Source organism: Chenopodium album, chromosome 22, assembly GCF_948465745.1.
Source record: "Chenopodium album chromosome 22, dcCheAlbu1.1, whole genome shotgun sequence".
NCBI lineage: Eukaryota > Viridiplantae > Streptophyta > Magnoliopsida > Caryophyllales > Amaranthaceae > Chenopodium > Chenopodium album.
This window is the reverse complement of record NC_137855.1, coordinates 5,179,141-5,199,607: the sequence shown is the minus strand read 5'-3', so window position 1 is coordinate 5,199,607 and position 20,467 is coordinate 5,179,141. Positions and strand designations below refer to the sequence as shown.

General features: G+C 33.2%; 4 protein-coding genes and 1 pseudogene across 4 annotated transcripts; 3 read left to right on the top strand and 2 right to left on the bottom strand.

Annotated features, from left to right (window-relative positions):
• The first annotated feature begins 2,030 nt into the window (after nt 1-2,030).
• On the top strand, nt 2,031-3,540 carry LOC145606276 (protein DELAY OF GERMINATION 1-like). Its single transcript, XM_081662302.1, has 2 exons — nt 2,031-2,577; nt 2,690-3,540. Exons 1-2 carry the CDS (start codon nt 2,031-2,033, stop codon nt 3,538-3,540), a joined length of 1,398 nt encoding a protein of 465 aa, XP_081518428.1.
• Nucleotides 3,541-6,896: 3,356 nt separating this feature from the next.
• Nucleotides 6,897-7,841, top strand: LOC145606275 (protein DOG1-like 3). Its single transcript, XM_081662301.1, has one exon. The coding sequence runs from the start codon at nt 6,897-6,899 to the stop codon at nt 7,839-7,841; it is 945 nt and encodes a 314-aa protein (XP_081518427.1).
• Nucleotides 7,842-9,445: 1,604 nt separating this feature from the next.
• On the top strand, nt 9,446-10,320 carry LOC145606274 (protein DOG1-like 3; annotated as a pseudogene).
• Nucleotides 10,321-10,569: 249 nt separating this feature from the next.
• Nucleotides 10,570-14,541, bottom strand: LOC145603741 (protein disulfide-isomerase-like). The gene is made up of 10 exons (XM_081659717.1): nt 14,328-14,541; nt 13,455-13,485; nt 12,883-13,185; nt 12,580-12,768; nt 12,306-12,428; nt 11,942-12,079; nt 11,602-11,721; nt 11,379-11,496; nt 11,137-11,249; nt 10,570-11,021 (listed from the first exon to the last, which is right to left on the bottom strand). Exons 1-10 carry the CDS (start codon nt 14,492-14,494, stop codon nt 10,779-10,781), a joined length of 1,545 nt encoding a protein of 514 aa, XP_081515843.1. The 5' UTR covers nt 14,495-14,541; the 3' UTR covers nt 10,570-10,778.
• Nucleotides 14,542-16,249: 1,708 nt separating this feature from the next.
• Nucleotides 16,250-19,773, bottom strand: LOC145606273 (protein disulfide-isomerase-like). The gene is made up of 10 exons (XM_081662299.1): nt 19,607-19,773; nt 19,183-19,213; nt 18,788-19,078; nt 18,497-18,685; nt 18,227-18,358; nt 17,561-17,701; nt 17,282-17,401; nt 17,064-17,181; nt 16,640-16,752; nt 16,250-16,532 (listed from the first exon to the last, which is right to left on the bottom strand). The coding sequence occupies exons 1-10, from the start codon at nt 19,771-19,773 to the stop codon at nt 16,332-16,334; spliced, it is 1,503 nt and encodes a 500-aa protein (XP_081518425.1). The 3' UTR covers nt 16,250-16,331.
• Nucleotides 19,774-20,467: the final 694 nt, after the last annotated feature.

Genomic DNA, 20,467 nt, shown 5'->3' with positions numbered 1-20,467 from the left:
GTATACTTCATATAATTCTATTTATTATTTGTATATTTATTTTATATTGACACGTTTTGACTTTGACCTTATTCGTATATTCACACACAATTCTAGCAAACATCACAAAAACATCACAAGAGATGCAAAAGACCACTATATAAATATATATGAAGTACTATATAAAATAAAAATTCGACCTATTTAAAATATTTTGACTGAAACTTTTGTGGATCTTTTATCAAAATGGCTAGTTTGACAAAAGTATTTACCAAAACGGCTAATTATGAAATTCAATTCCCAAACTAGCTAATTTATTAACTTGGAAGGGATTTATCTATTTCTTATTTCCTTTGAACCGGTCTGGTTCACTTTTTTTTTTTTGTTTTATTTTTATGTCCTTTAAGATTTTTTAAGTCGAAAAATTTAAGCAATTTACAAAACTACCGAGAACGTAAACAGTTGCAGACTCGCAAAACCCTAATTTCGATAAAAAAAAACCTAATTTTTCATCTCGATCATATCAATCACAAAAATTTGGAATTTCAAGTAGTATAGTTTTACAAAGACTACCACAAATTTATACGACGATAAGGGATTTTAAGGTATTGTTCATCTTTTTCATGTCTATTTATTGTATACTCTTTGTTAATGTCGGCTAGTATGAATATTTTTGTTGTTTAATGTGTATGATAAATCAAACTTACATATATTTATGTGAAAATACAAGTTAATCTGCCACATAAACGAATTTTTGTTAGCTGATGGCATTTTTGTAAATATATTGAAAAAGCAGGGTCATTTATTAAGTACTGTTCAATTACTGTTTGCTTTTTGCTTTTACTGTTTGGTGAGGAAATTACAAATGTACCCCTCAAGTAGTACATTGAAAGACGCATATACCCCTCCACTGCTACTTGAAAAGACAATTATACCCCCAGATAAACAAAATACCTCCACTGCTACTTGAAAAGACAATTATACCCCCAGATAAACAAATTTTGTTTATCTGGAGAATTGACTGGTATCCCTCTATATTTATTTCTATCTTTATGTGTTAAAAAAAAATTGTTGTATTTTTTTTTCTTTTGTTGATTGGAAGTTTGGATCATTTTTTTGAGTGGTTGTTTATGTTAGTTGTGTAACTTTTTTAAAAATTGAGAATTGTTGCATAGTACATATTATGTTGATTGTTATTGTGCAAATTAATGGTATATTTTAAACCATGGCATTAGAATTTAAATAAAACCAAAATTAAAAAAAAAACCTAATTCTTTTTAAATAAAACCAAAAAAAAATAAAGTGAACCGAACCGGTTCAAAGAAATACAAAAAATAATTAATATCCTTTCAAATCAATAAATTAAGCTAGTTTGGGAATTATATTTTATAATTAGCTGTTTTGGTAAATACTTTTGTCAAATTAGCCATTTTGGTAAAAGATCCCACTTTTGTAAATGAAATTTTAAATTTTGATATCTGAAAATGAAATCTTAAATTGTTTGTTGGAAAAAAAGTAATTTAAGAGAGAGAAAATATTATGAGAGCTTGGTATCGTATATATTGTTTACAAAACAATAACATGCATGTTCTTTTCTGTAATTCTGTATATACTTTTTGTTATTGTATTTATTGACCGGGTACACCATACGTATGGTGCACTCGAGAAGAATTAGTTCTACCTATTTATTTAAACTTTAGTCATAAATGTTACGGAGTAGTCGTAAATATTAAGTTTAGTGAAACGTGGTGCATGTGATATACTTCGTATAATAAGAACAAAATTCGAGAAAACAAATTTCGCTCAACAAAACCACGAGCTTGTACCGTGCATGCATGTGTACTTGTTTCATCTACTACGTACTCCGTAGTAGATTGTACGTAGATTAACGAGGGGTTTGTTTATGAGGTGGCCAGGAGACTTTATACGCCTATCGGCCTATATAATTTGGGTCAATGTATTGAAGCATTATATACATTAATTATTAAGCCTACATACCAAAAATACAAAACAAAAAACATTATATCATCCAACTTATAATTTACCCAACCATGGCTAGAGAAGTACTTGATGATTTGCTAGTACTTCAAGAGCTAGACCGTAAGGCGTTCATGTCCAAGACTAAAGAGTCTGAAATTGATCAGTGGACTCCAACCCTTACCAAACTCGTTAACCGAGTCATAACTCACTACGAAAATCACTACCGAGTCGAGTCCGACTTAATTAAGGATAGTGTACATGTTCTTCTATTGTTATCCCATGTTTGGCCTTCCTACCTTGAGGACGCCTTCCTCTGGGTTGGCGGCTGGAGACCTAGTATGGCTTTCCACTTGCTAGACTTCAACCCCGAGCTGCAGCTCGGGGTTGAAGTCAGCGACTTGCTTAAAGGGGTGGGCATGAGGCAGTTTAAAGACATCTTGCCTAGTCAACTCGTCCGAGTTGACGAGTTGCAAAGGCTCACAATCCAGCAAGAGACCGAATTGACTCGGTCTCTTGCAGAGCCAGTTATTCCAAAGGAGAAAGATGCCGAGTCATCAGACGATGACTCGGTGCTAACTGAGGTGTATCATCATGGAAATGATTTAAGGGAGATATTCGGTAAGGCGGACGATCTACGGCTAACAACACTCAAAAACTTGGTGCAAATCTTAAGTCCAATCCAAGCCGTCCAACTTTTTATTCCTGCGGCTCAGCTCCATCTATCTCAAAGTTCATACATGGGGTAAGACTAAAGAAGGGGCTCACAAACATGCGTATGATAATACCGAGGGTGGCGGCGGTCGTGGGCTGGAGTCCTTTGGCAGGGTATTTGAGACATGGCTCCTCGAGCAACAAAAAGACCTCGAGGAGCTCAAGTTGGCCGCCAAGGCCTACACTGAGTCAACTCAGTCCTTAGACGAGTTGACTCAGAATCTACGGGGAGTAGTAACCAGAGTCATATGTCACTATGAAAGTTACTACCGAGTCAAGTCGGAGTCAGCAAAGCAGAACGTATTCTGCATGCTAACCCCTGCATGGAGGTCTCTCCTAGAGCATGCCTTCCTTTGGATTGGCGGGTGCAGACCTAGTACGGCATTCCACCTTCTGTACACCATTGGAGGGTTGCACGTCGAGTCTAAACTCAACGGGTTACTCAACGGGTCGTTGAAAATCGCCGATTTTGGAGGACTCTCACCGAGTCAACTCGCCCGAGTCGACGAGTTACAAATGAATGTAATCAAGGAAGAGAGGGAGTTAACCGAAAAGCTAGCTTCTTTTCAAGAAACCGTGGCTGATTCCTCAATGGTTGAGCTCTCTCGCAAGTCGAAAACCCGAGAGCGAGTTGAGACCGAGCCAATTAAGAAGCGAGCTGAGTCGACACTACTAGGGCATAAAGACGATATGTTAAACGAGATATTTGGGAAGGCTAATGATCTACGGATGAAGACGCTTAAGAAAGTGGTGGAAATCTTAAGTCCAATCCAAGCCGTTGATTTTTTGATTGCTGCTGCTGAGCTTCACTTGAGAGTTCATGAATGGGGGAAGGACAAAGATGCTGATGATGCTAACCAACAACATTAATTCACCAAATTCCATTTCAACTAAATTATTTAATATGTCATTCTTTTTATGTTATTAATTAGTAAGTTAGTAAGTATTATTAGTACTCCGATCTTATTTAGCATTATTATAAGATATGTATGTGAATATTAAGGTACTATACAACTATACAAGTATGTATTTTCGTCAGTACTTACATAATTATATTACTATGTGTATATGCATAATTAATAATCGTAGTCATGACAAAAAAAAAAAATGTATAATAAATTAGTAATGTATGGATTTCTAACTTGACAAAAAAAAAAAAAAAATGTATAATAAATTAGTAATGTATGGATTTCTAACTTGTTATTCTTCAGCTATATTTTTGAGGAACGCACACTGAACAATTTATTAATTAAAGAATAAAATATCCGAGATCTTCATAGGACAATGATTGACCTAGACTTGTTTTTCTAACTTGTATGTTATTCTTCAGCTATATGGTAACAACTAACAAGCCTACAATAATAAATAACTAATAATACTGTACGTTTTGTATTTTTGTGGAATAATATTCATGTACTTTGTATATACCTATATACGTAAGTAATTAACAATCTTGTAAGTTTAATTGTTTGACATTGATCCAAAAGGTTCAATAGTAAAACTTTGTTCTTGTCAAATTTGTCTTGTCACAAAAAAAAAAAAAAAGAAAAAAAAAAAAGAAAAAAAGCGTGTATTCTTTACGAGTAGTTTATAAAATTTGTTTGTTGGGTGTGGCCTAAATTGCAAAGGCCTGGCCCAAATTTTAAAGGCCTATTGTTTTTATGGAGTATTTATGCCTATTCTAAAAGCTTTAGCATAACATGCATGGTTAATATTGCTTTTCATTTCTCTAGAATTATTGCTTTTCATTTCTCTAGAATTAAATTCTAGATTACAAGATTATGGCTATAAGAATGATGAATCCTGATTTAGTATTCTAGAAAACTCTATCTTCAACTATAAATATAAGTAATGAGCATTCAATCAAGATATACACATAAAAAGCCATAACAATACACAAGTAGTCTTTCTACCTTTTTAGTTTTACCCTCATTTTATACCAAGGTTTGATCCTCGACTATGCCCTAATTTTTTAATTGTAATTATTAGACATTAGCGTGCATTTTCTCTCTTTTGTCTCACGTTATAAGTACTCTTCTTTTGAATTGCCGGTTTTTATTTTTCAATAACCAATTGATTAAATTTACTTGAATTGCATGCTCCCTCGGTCTTTGTTTTAAAGACTGAAAATTCATTAAGTTTGTTCATTAAGAAAAAAACACTGCATTTGAGTTTTGTAAAACGGTTTCACTTTAATTTAAAGAATGTATTATCAAATAAATTAACAAATTATTATATTACATATAACAAAAACTTAGAAAGATTAAGGGGCCTGGGCTCCGACCCACCGTAACAAAGGTCCTTACTATGAACCCATGAATCCCTGCCTATTTTTGTCCATTACTATATATATTTACAAGTTTAAAGATGCTCAATTCCAAAATCACATGACAATATAACTAGTTTCTTAACTTTGTAAAGTATTTAACAATATTATCTATTTATTATTGCCAAACACTCACATGTATTTAATTTTGTTTTCATGGGTTAGAGTGCATCTTTACCCTCATCCAATTGAATTAGGGCCTGAAGAACATTACAATTTTCAATGATCCAATTGTGGGTTTGGGTTAATACTTAGATAAAGTTTAAAGTTATAAGTTTGTCAAATGTTTAAATAATATTTCGTATATATATAGTATATGATTCAAAAAAATATGATAATATCTAAAGATTTCGACGAACAAATATCTCCTGAAATGGAAATAATTTTCTAAAAATATAGATTACTTGTCTCAGCAATTTTATTCTCTATTATGATGACCTTTTTTAAAACATCATTCACTGTTAATTCTTATTATTCTGGTTAATTTAACCCATCATATTTGAATTGATGACGATGATATTGTGTAGGATCATTTTATTGTTAACAAATTATTGTTAATTATTATTAATTTTTAATTATTGTTATGTCTTATAATTATTTAATTAATCAATAAGTAGTAAATTATTTGATTAATTAAAATAAGATCAGATTAGCCTTAACACTTGTATATTGTGAGTGTTAGACAATGTATCTAGTATTCATTCTAAATTATTAATGATCGATGATATCATTTTTTTTGAAATACTTTATAATATTCCTTTGTCATATCAATATAGTAATAAGTGTTACAATATCCAAAAATAAATGAAAGAAGAAGCAATTTAACTTGATAATACTCTATATTCAAAAACAGAAGGTCAATTATGTAACAAATGATTAATTTTTCCGTGATATCATCGATATATAATTGATTTTCGGATGAGTTTGGATCCTCTAGAGTTGAACTCTATAGAGTTTAATAAATCTAGACCCTCCACAAAAGATCAATGGCTAATATTCATCTTGCATGCATTTCAAAATAAAAAAAATAAAAGTTCAATAAAAATAATTAAAAATTCTCACTCTCACAACTCTACAACTCTATAATTTTCAAACTCTAGAGGATAGGATCTCAACAGTTTTGGGATAGATAGAGATGAAAAGAATTAAATAATATCAAAAAATCTTGATATTACACTTTAAACATCACTCAAGAATTAAATATTTAATCTAGCAAGATAGTTTATAGTTCGTTGACACCAAAAATAAAGAAGTTATTAAAGCTAGTTGTAACAGTTTTTTCCATTCAAAAAAAAAAAAAATTGTAACAATTTTTTTTTTTAATTATTATTATTATCAAATAAACTAAGTATACTATACCTGGGACTTTTGTAGAAGTGTGTTATAAAATATTTTATGTTTGTTCTTATTTCAAAGCATATACAAACATTTGTCCCATACGTTACTTACAAAAAATCTGATGTCTACCATGACTCAAAGACCTTCTAATCCCACTTGCATAATTTCTTCTTTAGTTTCTTAGTCCTTACGATTTTACACTAAATCATTAAATTCTAAAACAAATAAGAAGCCTCTTCAACACAATGACGGCGCAGGTTAACTTCCTTTTTCAAACATTTTTTTTGGTAGCCGACTTTGAGTTCAATGTAAGTGCATACATACACTATGCATGCCACTTCACTGTCATAGTACACTATAAGTAGTTGTCATAGTACACTCATGTAGTTTTGGTTCAAACTTTATGCTATACCCTATGGTGCAACTAACATCGTTCATTCGTAACCACCCTTTCATTGATCAGTATCATCAACTAAGCTAGCTAGCAAGCCTACTAGCGCATATAAGCTAGGCATCGTCCTTTCTTTTGATCATTGGTCGCACTACTTTGAAAGCAACAATTATGCAATCATCCAACTCAAACTCACCCATATCCTCACTCGAGCCAGGGCCTAACCCTAACATACCAAAACGCAAGTTTGAGTCAGAATCCGAGTCTGGGTCTGGGTCTGAATCTAAACCTGCACCTTTCAACAAGTTCTTCTTGGACTGGCTCCAGGTCCAGGAGCGGGACCTGGAGGAGCTCAAGTCCATGGTCAAAACCCACTCTGAGTCGACTCAGCTTCTCCAAGAACTCGTCAACCGAGTCATGACTCACTACGAGGAGTTCTACCGAGCCCGATCCGAGTCGATCAAGGACAACGTCCTCCTCGTGTTAAACCCTGATTGGCTATCCAAACTCGAGGACGCCTTCCTCTGGGTCGGAGGGTGGAGGCCCACCACGGCCGTGCACCTGCTATACTCTAAGGCCGGGCTACAGTTCGAGGCCCGACTCAGCGAGTTACTAAGCGGGGTCAACTCGGACGATCTCGGTAACCTCTCAATGAGTCAACTCGTCCGAGTTGACGAGTTACAAAAGCAAACCGTTTTCCAAGAGAGAAAGTTGACCGAGATTCTAGCCTCACACCAAGAAACAATGGCTGACTCATCCATGGTTGAGCTCTCTGAGAACTACACCGAGTTAAAGCGGGATGCTGAGTCAGCAACTCAGAAGTCTGACTCGGTCAACGACCGAGTTGACTCAGTGAAAGACCGAGTTGACACGGCTCTAGCACCAAAGGAGCATGGGTTGGAGGATATATTGAGGAAAGCGGATGATCTACGGCTGAAAACGCTTAAGAGTGTGGTTGACATTTTGACTCCAATCCAAGCCGTTCATTTCTTGATAGCTGATACTCAGCTTCATCTAAGGGTGCATGAGTGGGGTAAATTAAAAGATGAACATGCAAAGAGTTTGCAGGAGGCCCGTGGTTTTGTTGGGCCTGGTGGGCCTCAGCCCAGCCCATGATTTCCTTTAATTACAAGAGTAGAATAATAAGCCTAAGCCTTGTGATTTTAATATTTTAAAAAAACCTGTAATGTTATAACTTATGTTGTTGTATATTATTCATGTACTTTATTTTGATGGTGAATGATGTTATTGTCAACTATAAGGGGTAAAGGGGTTACATTAATGGGATCAAATGTTATGGCTTCAAAAAATAAAAAATTAAAATTAAAAATTAAAAAATTAAAAAAAAAAGAAAAGAAAAAATAAAAAAAGAAATAAAAAAAAGAGACTAACTTTTACTCCGTATGATTTAAGGCTTAGAAATAATATAGTCATATAAGGTTTTGCTAGATTCGTTTCGATTTATATTTTCAACCTATTAAATTTATAATTTTACATATTGATAATTTAAAATATTGATATGTAGCCCTTTGGCTTAAGCGTAAATATTTAATATATTTCCTAATTTGATACTCCGTATTAAACTAAAATTGTATGAGAAGATCACACGCAAATCAGTGTAATTAATGTTATATTTTCATTTGCTTTTACTATTTTAAGCTCCTTACATATAAGAAGTATATGTATAGCATTTTCCTATTATGAAAAGGAATTACATGGGCTTTACGCTTTATCCAATGTTTGGGCATAGGAGAGTGGTGTGAGTCAGTGAGTGTGGCCCTTTTATTGCACACTTAATAATTTTAGGACGAAATTGATGTTGTGATGGTGCAAACTGATTCAATACGAAGTACTTTGTATTTTGACAAAAAATATCCTATGTAAATGTTGTATATTCTACATGACTACAAGACGAATAATAACTAACTGCTCCATCTATCCATTAACTACTACATCCGTTAACATTTACTTGCAACTTTGGAATATTTTATATCTCTCAAATTAGTCAAATAATACCCTAAAGTTTCAATTAAATATTAACGGAGATAGTATTAAAATTCCTATAACCCCCTTATTGACAGGGTTGTATAGGAGCTGCATAGTCACACAGCGTAATTATTATACTACGTGAAACCTCCTGAGAATACCATCAAAGCTTTAATTAGCTGTCCTCGTAAAATAAGCAAACCCTTATGCAAGGTTTTAGTCGTTCAATTATACCCATATGCATTAGTGAGTTACGCACTAACTCTTACACCTTACGCTTTGGGTACGTGCGCAATCTACTTGCAAATAATTCTACCAACTCGCCAAATCCAACCAAAAACTGTCATAGATTATAATTTTAACAAAAAAAAGTGGGGTTGTAGTTTGTACTTCCAGTTCATAACCAACCAATTTATACCTTTTTGTTCACATGCCTTTACTTCTCGTCATCTCACCATGCATTTCTTACGTAAATCTAATTATGCAACTTGCTTAATTGGAATTTGTGAAACAGAGGAAACCCTGCTGGTTCATCTCCCTTTGTATTCCTACACTTTACTCCACTACTACTTGTACATATTCTAGCATATATAAACCATAGTATCTACATCAATTTGATCAACAACATTACATTGTTTTGTTTTCTCTTCCACAAATATTATATGATCATGTTGTCTAGTCTATAACATAAACAAACCATCAAATTATATTCAATTGGTCTCTCTATGTACTACATGAATATAGGCAAGCACCTAGAGAAATCTATGTCCTCCTCATCCACCCAGGGTTCGGGATCCTGTAGCCTGGATCCCGAGCCTGGGGTTGAATCTTTTGGTGGGTTTTTCGAGCGTTGGCTCGGTGACCAGGCACGCGACCTTGACGAGCTCAAGGTCGCGTCCCAGGCTCACGCCGAGTCAACTCAGCCACGTCCTGAGTTGACTTGGTCTCTACGCGAGCTCGTGAGCCGGTCATGTGCCACTACGAGAACTACTACCGAATCAAGTACGAGTCGGTAAAGCACGACGTCCTCGGGATGATGACCCCCTCGTGGCGGTCCCACCTCGAGGAGTCCTTCCTATGGATTGGTGGTTGGAGACCGAGCTCAGCATTCCACTTGTTATACTCGGTAGCCGGGTTGCACTTCGAGGCGGGGTTCGGTGAGCTACTAAGGGGGTTGCGCACAACCAACCTAGGTGACCTAACACTGAGTCAACTCAACCGAGTCAACGAGTTGCAAGCTCAAACTATAAGAGAAGAAAGAGAGCTATCAGAAACTCTTGCAGCTCACCAAGATACCGTAGCCGATACCTCCATGGTTGAGCTATCCCACATAGCTACCGAGTTAATGCGCGACTCGGGAAGTATAGGGCGAGTTGGGAATGAGTTAGTGAAAGAACGAGTTGAGTCAACACTTGACTCTAAGGAAGACAAGTTTAAGGAGATTTTAGGAAGGGCTGATGATCTACGGTTGAGAACTCTTAGAAATATGGTTGACATCTTAAGTCCAATCCAAGCCGTTCATTTTTTGATTGCTGCTGCTGAACTTCATTTAAGGGTTCATGATTGGGGTATGAAGAAAGATGCTATAGCTCATCCACAACAACATTAGTTAACTAATCACACATAAAATTTGTGTGTTACAAGAGATTATTATTTAGGAGATTTTTACTTCTTTTATTTGTACTCGTATGAGATTCATTTGGTTTTTTATAATCTCCGAAATCATATTTGATCATTAATTTCTTTAATTGTTCTGAATGTTCTCTAGAGAATTACGGGGTATGATGACTTGATGTACTTTTATTTTCAACAAGCAAGTGGAGCAATTAATTCCCGGCTTTCCTTGCCTAAATTTTTTTCAAGTTTCTACATTTTTGGATTACCTTGCACAAAAGTGAATAATGATGTGCATCTATTTTTTTCAAATTCATCCTTTGAGATCATAATTAGTAGATGCATTTAACAAACTCATGAAATATAGGTGTGCTTTCACCTTTTTATTGGTAAAGGGTCAAGACAAATGGGATAAAATTATCCTTATATGAAACAATTGAACTAATAAGAGTTTCACAATTCATCCTTGGTTGCAACTGTTTCATCAACATTGCTGCTTGCTTTCTCTGATTCGCTCTTGATCTCGGGCTCACTCTTCTTCTCATCAGTCCTGTGCTTCTCAATGAATTCAATAATGTCTTCCTTTTTCCTACCGCCATTGTACTCGATTATCTCCTTATTTTTAGTTATGAAGAACATGGTTGGGAAGCCTTGAACCTTAAATGTGTCACTTGGGACATCATTTGCACTTGCATCCTAATATATCAGAACAAAACAGGACAAAAAAATGTATCAGTTTTTCTTATTGCTTCACTCACTAGCCAAAATGAAATTTCAAGTGAAACAAAAACAGATGAATTAAAGAGCTTACAAATTTCGCAATCAGGATGTTAGGATCCTTTTCGTATGATACAGCTACTTCATCCAAAGTCGGAGCAAGGTTCTTACAGTGACCACACCAAGGTGCATAGAACTCTAGGAAAACTGCAAAGACAGATAAAAAATAGCACATAAACTCATCAAATATGGCATGATCAAGGAAAGCAGAAAGAGTTTTAAAAGAACTTCTAATCAAGTTAAGAAGCATTAGGCAACTTGTAGCGCGAATTGTACCTTCTTTGCCAGAGTTAAAAACCATGTCCTGCAAGCTGTGAAGAACCACAACTTTAACAGGCTCATTGTTCTCTTCAGGAATAGGTTGTGATCTCAAAAATGGCTCTAACTTTCCATCCTGCAACCATTCAATTTGCTCACTAAGAATGGACCGACTACGTTTGTGCAAATAATAATACAGTTTAAGAACAGAGAAAATCTTGATCACAAGATTAAAAATTACCAAGAATTTCTTGAACCAAGGAGCAAGTTGGTCTGGTTCCACATTTGTCTGAAGATACTTCTCAGCTTCGGTCTTGTGAATAAAGATGAGAGGAGCTAGAGACTCGTCAAGCTTGAAGTGCTGTTTTTTTCCCAAAATACAGACAAAGAAAACTTGGTTAGATAGACATGTTGTGAAAGTATTTGTTAATGTCAGAGATGTCACAAAAGAGTCCTGTATCAGCCTAAGAATGAAACTACAGTAAGAAAATCAATCGTCTCAGTCATATCATCATTCAAATGGATATAAAAGCCTAGGTAAAATCGATCTATGGTAAAATCAGAAGGGACATTGCATGAACCTTGAGTAGATCTTTGCTTGCTTCAAGATCACCAAGTAGAAAGTATTTGTTGTCCCCTTTAAGTAGGACTGCGACATCATTAAACCGGGATTTCAATGCTGCAGCATTCTCACTCTTCAAGTCCAAAATCATAATGATCTGCAATAGTAATACAGCGAATTAGTGTTAATGACTTGCATAAGAAAATCAAGCTATAACATAAAGATCATAGATGAATGCATGGAAGTCATCAAAACATTATAAACAATTTTAGTGATTCAAGTACTCATAAAACTAAACTGTGTTGTAATGGAAAGTACCAAAGCAAGGGTACATCAGTTGAATTTCATGCGCAAATAATAGGAAGTTTAAGAGATCTTGTTACCTTGGTGTTTTGACCTGAGAAGACCTTACGAAGGTAGGTGTTTCCGGGATCCATTGTGAATGGAATAACCGAAGGCACATCTTCTTCTTGGATGAACTTCTCCAAGGCATCCAAATCGAAATTCTATAAAGAGGAAAAGCAGTTAAATCAGTAATTTGCTGATATACATAAAAACTGTCACAATCTCTAAATATACTTTATGTATTTCAGAAACAGCAAATTCTTTAAAAAATAACAATTGCCAAGAAAACTCATTCCACACTTCCACACTAACCTTGGTGTCTGCAAAGAGTTCATCGAATGGCTTAAGCAATCTAACTACCGGCCCTTTGACAGACAAATCACCCCTAGGAAGGACCTTAGCATCCAATGTATGACCAAACTCATAATCAGACCGCAATTTGTCAGCTAACTTGATGAAGTTTTCATGTTCCTCCCCTTCAAACTTTGGGAACACTCCTGCCTGCATGATCAAATAAACATTGTTTTAGGCCTTTTCGCTCCCATATCACATCATTCAATTACATGTCCGAAAAAGAATAAATTTCTTAAATCAATGTGCTAAGAATGTACTAACAATGAAAACTTTCTTCTCTTCAATTAGGCTGATGATCTTAGCAGCATCATCGACGGATTTGATTTCAGTAGAGGCAGGGCCAAGTTGTTTCTTCACATAGTGAACTATGTCATCAGCTACTTGAGGTTGATTCTTATAGTCATGTACAATTTTTCCACCGTTTCTTAAAATTTTAAGCGTGGGAAATCCTCTGATTTCGAATTGGGACCTAAAATGCTCCTTATTAGTTTCATCATTAAGGTCAACTTTGGCAAGGGTGATTGGAGGGTCATGCTTGCTTAGTGTAGCAGCAGCCTTCTCATACTGCATAAACAGAATTTTAGTATTAAAATGTTAGTAATAAATACAATTAATAAAGCAAATATAATAGAACAAGAAAAAATGTAATGAAACTAATTCAATTATACAAAGTATAAGTAACATATTAACATAGAAATGATAGAATTTTTATCTCAGAAATTTGACTATTTTGGAGTATTTCCAAGTTTTAACTATAATCCCGGTGTGTAATTAAGCATATTAATGTAATGGACTAATGGTTAATGTTAATGTTAAGAAGTGGTAATTGTTACCTCTGGAGCTAGTTTTTTGCAATATCCACACCTGAAACAAAGAATTGAAGATTTGTGAGATAAAAAAATTAAAGCCACTTTATATTTTGTTACAAGTGTTTTAATATTCATATGTCTAGGTGTTCTTATAAAAAATTACGGAGTATTTTACTACGTAGAGATAGCATGAAAAGTACTTATGAATTAAATAAATTTCAATTACTAATAAGTCCAAACTTTAGGGTATCATCACGTCAACATTTTAACAAATTAAAATACTCGGTAGTTGGTAATTGACATCCACGATTATTATTGATTGATAATTACACAATCATTGATGATAGAATCAGACACAAAATGAATGAAAATCTCAACTGATAAGGACTTGTGGATAAAAGCATAGGCAATGAAACTAAACTAAATGCTAAAAATGTCAATACGGGTACACCCACCCGTATTTAAAATAAATCCCATAATATCGTCAATGTTTATTTTGTTGGAAAACCACGAGAAACACATGGATTGAATGGCCCCCCTATTATGTGATCCACATATTTGAAACAAGTACTCATAGTAATAAAAATAAAATTAATAAATATGTTATTATGTCATTTGTTCTTTTACTGATCTCATCGTAATCACTTACGAGTATATTTTTCTTTTTTTAGGAAACACTTACGAGTACTTGAGTATTGAGTTATTTACTTAAATCCATCCTATTATTTAGGGATAGAGGAAGTAACTAACGTAATAATTGACAGATCATCTCCAACACTTACACAACTAAAGAAGAAATTCACCTCTTTTCAATAATTAGCACGCAAAACTTTATTATTCATAATTAACAAAAAATAAAAACCAAGAATAAAAATAAATAAAATTGTAGAGACATACCAAGGAGCATAAAACTCAACAAGGATAAAGTCGTGTTTGGAAACTTCATTAGTGAAGTTAGAATGATCAAGTGTAATTACATATTCCTCTTTCTCAACTTCTGCTTTAATTCCACTAATTGTTGCTAATAATACCACTACCAAACACACCTCTAATCTCGGCGCCATTTTTCCACCAATTTTCTCTTTCCTTTTACTTTTCTTTTTTTGAGAGATTATTGATTTAATGATCTTGAAATAATTCTACTTTATAGAGTGAGGAAAGAGCACTGTCTGAAGTGTATTTAATGTCACGTGATAAGCACGTTGATAGTTGTTATGCTGATGTGGCGATGTGTTATTGGATGTGCTTTGTCAAGGAAGTTTCTGATTGGTCTGGTTTGGTCAGCTCTATTAATCATTATTTGTTTTTTTTTAGAAATTTTTTTATATAGTGAGATATGAAAAAAAAAAAAAATGTATAAATAAGTAGTGGTAGTTTGTTTCTATAAATTATTGATGGATGGGAATCTGCCTTAATTACTCACATAATGATTAATTCGTATCTAATCTCAATTAATAATTCTATATTGATCACAGTTATTAGTGATTTATTTAGTTAATGAAATCATGATTGAGGATCCTAGTTTGATTGTGTGAACTCAATTTGATATGTGTTGTATCACTTGTATGCATTATAAATTATAGGATTGAGTCCAATCTAAATTTTGGATATTGGATATCAGGTATCAATTTGATACTCAAAAGATCGATATATTATCTGAAATAGTAGGTAATTCTTGGGGCTTGCCCCTCTCTTGCACCAAAAAAAAAAAAAAAAAAAAAAAATAGTAGGTAATCCTAACCGCTCCTACTTAGATGAATAGAAGCTTCATTTCATATCATCTACGAGTATATACTTATAACATATCATTGTTTGCTAAAAGAAAAGGAGAATAAATTGGTAACTAGAAATGATCTGAGTACCAATCTTAAATCCATAATCGGATTTTTTTTTTCCCCCAATCAATAGCTCCTATGCAAATTGCAAAGTACATTAGAGCATGTTATGAAAGGTATTTAGAAGGGAAAGAAGTGTAAATTAAAAAATAAAAAATCTTTAAGGACTTCATAAAGATTTTTGCATAAAAAAAAAAAAAAAAAGGCATATGTATGTCAAACTATGCTTTCTATCTTTATATTCAAGCATATAAAAGAAAATTACAGAGCACAAATTAAAGTCAAGCACCCTTACATAGGTAGTTCAATTCATAATTATTCATTTAAAATCTTAATAAAATGTACTACTAATTCTAGTCACCAAGTTCATAAATACAAAGTACAAATTAATATTGATCTTAATTATTGTCAGGATATAAAGTATTAGTGTATGAAGTTGGATTGAGAAAATTAGTTAAAGAAGACCAAGCTTAGTCAACTAAAACTATCATATGGAACAGCACATCATGTCGTTAACAATTGTATCAATTAGACCATTAATATTGCAAAATTTTGGACTCGATAATTCGACATTATTGTATAAAGTCATACATATTACTCCAGTTGGCTTTAGTAAACTAGGTCAATTTATCTTTATTTGTAAGTTGTCGGTGTGACTAAGGTTTATAATATTTTTGTTTCAATTCAAATTGTTTATAATGACGATGAATTTTTTTATATCTCATAAAAAATACCAAAATGTTACACATAATTTAAAACGGAGAACATTTCTTTTAAATTGTTGTGTTAGACAACCCAATTGTAGTAATGAGATTTAGTTTGACATTAATTTTAATGATTTTTGTGAATAAACTTCTAAAAATATGATGAATTCATGAAATTGTTACTGATTCTTGATATAAAAAGATCAAATGACTAATATACATAATTAAACAACAAAACTACAAATGCCACAAATAGAGAAAAATTAGATCAATTGATGATCCCCTTGAAAATGGTCATTTTAATTTGGAACATTAAACCATTCTTGAAATTTAATTTTTAACAAGCTATTTTTTTTTTCTTTTTACAATTCATCCTTAAATGAAGCATGTTCATCCTTGTCTTTCGCGTCATGCCTATGTTTCTGAATGAAGTTTATAATGTCTTCTTTCGTTCTACCTTCATTGTACTTAATTATCTCCTTGTTTGATGATATGAAGTACATGGTTGGGTAGCTTGAAACCTTGACGAACTTGTCACTTGGGATATCATTTGCAGTTGCATCCTGATAAATCACACATTTATTTTAGAGTTTTGTAACATAGTTATGCGACAACTAGAAGTATACCTAGTATTTGAAGTTCGAGTGGTCTAAAATAAATAAAAACTTACAAATTTCGCAATTAAAACATTGGGATCATTTTGGTACGAGAGAGCAGCTTCATCCAAGATTGGGGCAAGCTTCTTACAATGGCCACACCAAGGTGCATAGAACTCTAGCAAAACTGTAATACATAGATCATGAATTTTAGTTAATTAATTTCACAAACTCGATCTTTAATTTTCCTCTCTAAAACATATTTGATATTCGTTTTTCCTTTGTTTACTGAAATTATGCTGCCAATATAATGATGATGTAGATAAATGGTAACAATTGACAAATATAACGAATATGTTTAAAAAAACTAACAACCATTAAAGATGATCGAATATTGTTGATGGACATGAGTAGACATAAAAATAAAATCTAAACTTGTAATTAAAATTATTTCAGAGTAATAATAATAATAATAATAATATTCAGCAAAATTTGTACCTTCCTTTCCGGAATTGAAAACCATATCTTCCAAGTTCTCAAAAACCACCACCTTCACAGGTTCATTGTTTTCTTGAGGAATAGGTTGTGATTTTACGTCTTCCTTTATCTTGCCATCCTATATTCAAGCATTAAATTAATTTAATTTCGAATATAACAAAATTAAATAAATATATTGAAAAATAAACAATTAAATGTTTAGGTGACAAGATCTCAACCAAGAATTTCTTGAACCAAGGCACAACTTGATCAGGTTCTACATTTGCTTTGAGATACTTTTTGTCACCTTTTCCTTGTATATAGATGAGAGGAATTTGAGATTCATGGAGCTTGAAAAACTAGATCATTTGAAACATAACAGAAAGAAAACGTGTTAGATTAAATTAATAATTCATACAAAATAATACGTACTCCTGTCTCTAAATATTAGGTTACATTGAACTCTAAGTAAATTTTGAAATTATAAGAGTTTTGCTATAGATTGTAATATTTGTAACCTTAAGAAGACGTTCATTGTTAGACTCAAGGTCACTCAATAAGAAGCTTATTTTGCCACCTTTGAGTAGCTGAGCAATATCATAATATTTGGACTTAAGTGCGGCAGCATTATCACTAGCAAAGTTCAAAATCATTGTAACCTGCCAAAATATACAACAATCAATCAATCAATCAATCAAAGCCTTAATCCCAAAAGTGGGGTCGGCTAACATGAACCAAATTTGATTATTCCGTGTAGTCATCCACATAAATCTTTCTCCTCCATCCCTTACGATCCAAAACTTCATCCTCACGTAAATCCATGCACTTCATATCCTTCCTCACTCCTTCCAACCAAGTCATCTTTGGTCTCCCTCTTCCTCGTTTAATCCCTCCATGGTCCCACTCTTCCACTCTTCGCACCGGTGCACCCTCGGGTCTCCGTCTTACATGTCCAAACCAACGCAGACGATTTTCCCTTAATTTATCTACAATGCCCGCCACACCTACTTTCTTGCGAATAACCTCATTTCTGATTCTATCTCTTAAAGTGTTTCCACACATCCACCTTAAGAGGGAATACGTGATTCCATATGAAATTAAACTCGTTAGTAACAATGTGACAATTAGTCTCAAGTAGAGGGAATACGTGACAGTACAAGTAATAAGGGGTCGGCCTTAATTACCTTGGTGTTCAGATTTCTCTCGGAGAAGAACCTACCAATGTAGGGATTTCCGGGTTCATCCATGTTAAACACCGTGACTGAAGGGTTATCTTCTTTCACAATGAACTTCTCCATGGCATTTAAATCAAAATCCTGTGGAATCATATTAAAGATTAAACATGTCGCAAAATAATATGATCAATAATTTGTAATTATACGTTTTAACACAAACCACTTACAAAATTAACTAGGAAAATATCAAATTAACAAAATATAATCTACCACAATTACCTCAAAATCAGCAAAGAGATCATCAAATGGCTTAAGCAATCTAATCATCGGTCCCTTGACCGACAAATCGCCTCTAGGAAGAACCTTAGCATCCAATGTATGAACAAATTCATAATCATTTCTCAATTTTTCAGCTAACTTGGTAAAATTTTCATATTCTTCCCCTGAAAATTCAGGGAACACCCCTACCTGTACATGAACATATGAACATTATGTTATAATTTTGTACACATATATATGTCACGTATAATAAACACGAATAATCAATCTTAGTTAAAGAAGTGTACTAACAATGAAACTTCTGGTTTGATCAATGACAGTAGTAGCATCATCAACTGATGTAATCTCAACAGATGCAGGACCAATCTGTTTCTGCGCATACTTAACTAAATCTTCTGCTTTTCGCGGTCCTTTGTACTCATCTTGCACAATTTTACCTCCATTTTTGAAAATTTTAAGTGTTGGGTAACCACTAACTCTGTATTGCCTAGCAATGGGCTTGTTTACAACTTCATACGTGTCGATTTTCGCTAGGGTGACTGGAGGGTCATGCTTCTTTAGTATAGAAGCAGCTTTCTCATACTGTAAAACAACAAAATTAAGACCATATTATGAGGATTGATTAAAGAGTTATGATTAGATTAAAAATATTTGAAAGTCATAATTAATATTAAGTTTGGTATTACCTCTGGAGCAAGTGATTTGCAAAATCCACACCTGAGACAGAATGAAAGGAGATTGTGATTAGGTGCAGTGTATAGAGCCATAAAAGAATATCTTTGTGGACGAGTTTCAATCTCAAGTCTTACTGTCTTAAGTACCCCGCCTACAACTTTATGTAATATGCTAAGAGCCTAAGACACGATGAAGTTACTCTCTCGTACCAAAATGATCCTTATGTTTTAAAAACATATTCTAACTTGACAAAAATAATTAAAGTCGTCTTTGGAAACAATATCATAACATATTCTCTTTGTTTCAAGAAATTATTCTTAGCTTGTTTGGATGGTAATTGTCTCACACAAAAAGTCAAATTAATATAAATTGATAAAGACGGAGGGAGTACGTAGATAATGTAAAATACAAGTAAGATAGTTGCAAAAAAAATACCCAGGGGCATAAAACTCGACAAAAATAAAGTCGTGTTTGGAAACAATATCAGTGAAGTTGGAATGATCCAAAGTAATCACAGATTCATCCTCTCCTTGAATTCCACAAACTATTGATAGTAAAATCACAACCAAACACAGCTTTAAACCCCTAAAAGTCAACGCCATTGACCTCTAATTTCTCTCCCTCTTCTTCCTTTTGTTGTAGTGAAAATTGTATGAAGAAATGTTGATATCAGTATCCTCCATTTTTAAGAATTATATAAGAGAAATTAGAGTATAGTGTTAATTAGCATATAATATAATAATAATAATGTATGTGACTATGTGTAATTATTTCTTGTTATAGGATTGTAATAGTGTCATCATATATACTTAAGTCGGACCAAATTATTATGGAAATGCAACTTTCATTTTAATTTAATAAATTATAACTCAATTTAAAAGTCAACTTGTTAATACATATGAATTTTTTTTTTTTTCTTTGAGGAATAATACATATGTAAATATGTTCATGTAAGTAATGCAACTCCTAATGATGACACAATAAACATTAATTTTTCCTATAATATTGTACTGCGTATAATTGTATAATTTCATTACCGTTGTTAGTATATTTATTTTAGGAGTACTTCATTCTTGCGTTTCCTAATATTAGTAATAGTTAGATCACATATTTGTTTTTGAAAAATCATCATTTCTTATCAACTTATCCTTTAAAAATAAACTAATCAAGAATTTAATATACATAAACATCTACTCGTAGACTTGTAGTATATTTTTATGATAATTTAAGTCACTACTCAAAAATATTAAATTTTTAATCATCAAAACTAACAACCATTTACGACTAAACATGTCA